Source organism: Rhododendron vialii, chromosome 8a (genome assembly GCF_030253575.1).
Source record: "Rhododendron vialii isolate Sample 1 chromosome 8a, ASM3025357v1".
NCBI lineage: Eukaryota > Viridiplantae > Streptophyta > Magnoliopsida > Ericales > Ericaceae > Rhododendron > Rhododendron vialii.
In genome coordinates this window covers 28,843,772-28,846,844 of record NC_080564.1, presented here as the reverse complement: position 1 = coordinate 28,846,844, position 3,073 = coordinate 28,843,772, and the positions used below count along the sequence as shown (strand labels likewise).

The 3,073-nt window shown below is 39.3% G+C and overlaps 1 protein-coding gene across 1 annotated transcript; it reads right to left on the bottom strand.

Annotated features, from left to right (window-relative positions):
- Window positions 1–898: 898 nt before the first annotated feature.
- LOC131298739 (protein SIEVE ELEMENT OCCLUSION B-like) lies at window positions 899–2,748 on the bottom strand. The gene is made up of 4 exons (XM_058324213.1): window positions 2,083–2,748; window positions 1,861–1,965; window positions 1,113–1,570; window positions 899–1,025 (listed from the first exon to the last, which is right to left on the bottom strand). Exons 1-4 carry the CDS (start codon window positions 2,467–2,469, stop codon window positions 899–901), a joined length of 1,077 nt encoding a protein of 358 aa, XP_058180196.1. The 5' UTR covers window positions 2,470–2,748.
- Window positions 2,749–3,073: the final 325 nt, after the last annotated feature.

Genomic DNA, 3,073 nt, shown 5'->3' with positions numbered 1-3,073 from the left:
AATTCGAGCCGAGTTTCGACTAGCTCGAGCTCGGCTCGTTTATGAAACGAGCCCAGGACGAGCTCGAGCTCGTTCGTTTTTGTCTTGAACTGAGCCGAGCCGAGCCGTTATCGAGCCGAGCTCCGAGCCGCTCGCGAGCGGCTCGGATCGTTTGCAGCCCTGTCATGCATATATGTGCAATATTTAAAATTCTAAAAAGCTTTGACTAGATATTAAAGACATTACTAGAAACTTGATAGACACTTCAAACTAATTAAGATAACCCTTCATCGTTCGTACAACTGTTAAGTCTAATTAAGCTCCTGCGTCATGAGGCCTCACCTACAGAGGCAGCTTTTCATGTTGGTCATATGAACACCCAAATTTTTTTTCTTAGAATAAATGTAAAAATTATGGGTTATAAGCCTTTCTTTGATCACCCAACTCTAATATCACTGAACATCCGTTAACTTGAAAAATAGTCCTTCGAATTTAAAACTACGATAGCAAATCTCATAATGTCTTCTAAAGAACAACATATTTTCGATAAGGTCGGCCCCAACAAGCTCTCTACAATTTTTTTCAAAAGAGTTTTAGTTGATTAATATGCTGGTTAAAAGTTGGCGTAGAATATGAGAACTCATCTAGCTAGGACAACTGTAAGATTTTACTCCCGCAATTCTCAAAACACAGTCTACTATGCAATACGACATCAAAAGAATTGAAAATTTGGTAAAAAAATATAGTGAATATGTTTAAGTTCTCATTTTGCTCTCGTAGTAAATTTAAAGAATAGAGGCTAGGTTATATTTTTTTACCGCATATTTCTACTAATACAAGAGGTTTTCTACATACATTATTGGTTAATACATCAGCTAGTAGAATTAAGAGTAATTTCTGAACACCCTACTACAAATTCCTAAAGTCGCCACTGCTCACCTATGTGCGCTTGGCAATGTTGTAGTAGTGAATTAAGGTAAGCCTGTATGTTGGAGAGCTTTTCAGCCAGGCTCGATAATTCCAATGCTTCAGTAGGTTTTATTTGCCTGCAATTAGCATAATAGAGCCGCTATTAATTCCTGGTATAGTTTCCTGCTCTTGTTAATTGTTTAGGCACAGATTCGGTGGCTTACTCGTTACTCATGCCTAAAAGGCTGGTAGTCTGAGTGGAACAAACAACTATGCCTAGGATGGTCCAGTAAGCAGCAGCAGGAAAATGAGCCATGGCAGTAGCCAAAGGCGCCGGCGGTCTCTCATGCGATATGTACTGAGGGGGAAGCTCATGGAACTGAAAAATACAGTCAATCACTGTCAAGATGGCGTTGTGGAGAAGGTTGTTAATGGGGTCGACACGCGATTTCAGTGAGCTAGCATGTGCTCTGATGCTCGACAATTGCTTGAGGACGGAGACCGACTTGGCGAGGGGATTGGTGGTGCTGAGCTGAGCCATGAGCCAGAATTCACCATAGTTAGCAGCAAAGGCTGCTAGGGAGATCACCACTTTTGCATCCCAGGAGTAGGTTGAGAGATTGTTTAATATGGTCATTGCGGTTGAGTGAGCATCATCTCCACCAGAGCACTTGCACGTTAACTGCCAAACACAGATTTACAGTCCTAGTAAATGAAACTGTCTTTTGGAGTAGTTTTATAGGCGGCACTCGCCATGCACATCGGTCCGGCCCTTACGGGATCCATCCCCGAACCGATTCACATTTGTCATAACTCATGAGAGTTACGTCAAGTGCATGGTTGAGTTTTTTTTGTTTTTTTTATTATTACAGGCCATGGTTGAGTTACATGATGATAATGTAGAGATCAGTTCAAAATAGGTCTTTATTCATATCCACATTGATCAGCTCAAAATAGGAATTATCTTAGGACCTCGCATGAAATTTTGTTTATAATGGTGGCATCTTCTTTCAGCATGCCGTCAAATCCGGCCACAGCGGTCTTCTCCACTAAGGCATCGGCTTGGTCGCGCGCACCCTACAGGAAATCAAATCAAAGTAATTAGTTCTCCACTAGGACCACTACTGAAGCAACCATCGTGCATGAAAGAAGAAATGTATTTTGTGACTTATATTCTTAGAAGAAAATACGTACGCTAGTAATGACACTGTTCATGCTTAGATTTGCTTGCTGCAGGACATCCTTGATGACATGGAGAATAGGTTTGACATCAACCTCATGGCCATGGGGGGAATGGGTCGATAGGATTAGCTTCATCAAAGCACTGTCATCAAACGCTGAGTCGAACCATATTGTTCCGAATCTTCCGATGTCAATATTACTTTGTTGCTGCATTTTTGTGGCTTGTGATATTGTTCCGAAACTTACGATGTCGATATTATTCTGTTGCTGCATTTTTGTGGCTTGTGCAAATTTGGTGAACATTGTTTTGGGCTGGAAAGGTTGAAAAGGCAGGGGGAGGATATCCTTTTTGCAAGGTGAGAGAGGATGCGATACTTGATTGTGTGGGTTTCCATTCATGCAAATGGGAGCTATTTATAAGGATGAGAAGTCTGAATAAAGCCTATTCGAATGTCCCTTTGCTTGCCAACGTGAAATAAACCAGTAGCCCGGGAGCACAAATACAAGGTGGTCGATCAATACTACTCCAAAACTAGGGGCGGCTATATGATTTGTGTTCAGCGGTGACAAAAACATATTGAAAATTTTTTGTGATACAAAACTGTGCATAAACTGAAGTTTCTAATATTACTTAGGCCCCGTTTCACATTCCAAAATAAGTACTTAAAAAATAAGGACATATTTTCAAGCTTTAAAATAATGAGTTTATGAAAATAATTTTTTAATTTTTTTGCAAGATTTGATAGATCTTGTCGAGATTTTTCATAGATCTTGTTGAGATTATAATGCATATTTTTTAATTTCAATAAGCCCATTATTTTTAAATTTAAAAATTTCAAATAAGTACTTATTTATTAAGGAGGTAAACCGGAACACCACATAAGATAGTTATTTTATTGGACCTGGATATTGTATTTGTTGAGCTATACTATCTAATTATTCACAACCTTTAGTGGATTTCATTCATTTGGACTTCGATTTATTCATCCAGTATAGACAATAT

Excerpts from the sequence above, each read along its gene's own strand:
- LOC131298739 (XM_058324213.1), bottom strand. The coding sequence starts at position 2,469 with ATGAATGGAAACCCACACAATCAAGTATCGCATCCTCTCTCACCTTGC. Across the intron at positions 1,966-2,082 it reads TGAACAGTGTCATTACTAGC|GGTGCGCGCGACCAAGCCGA; the intron begins GTACGTATTTTC and ends GATTTCCTGTAG. Across the intron at positions 1,026-1,112 it reads CTTTTAGGCATGAGTAACGA|GCAAATAAAACCTACTGAAG; the intron begins GTAAGCCACCGA and ends TGCTAATTGCAG.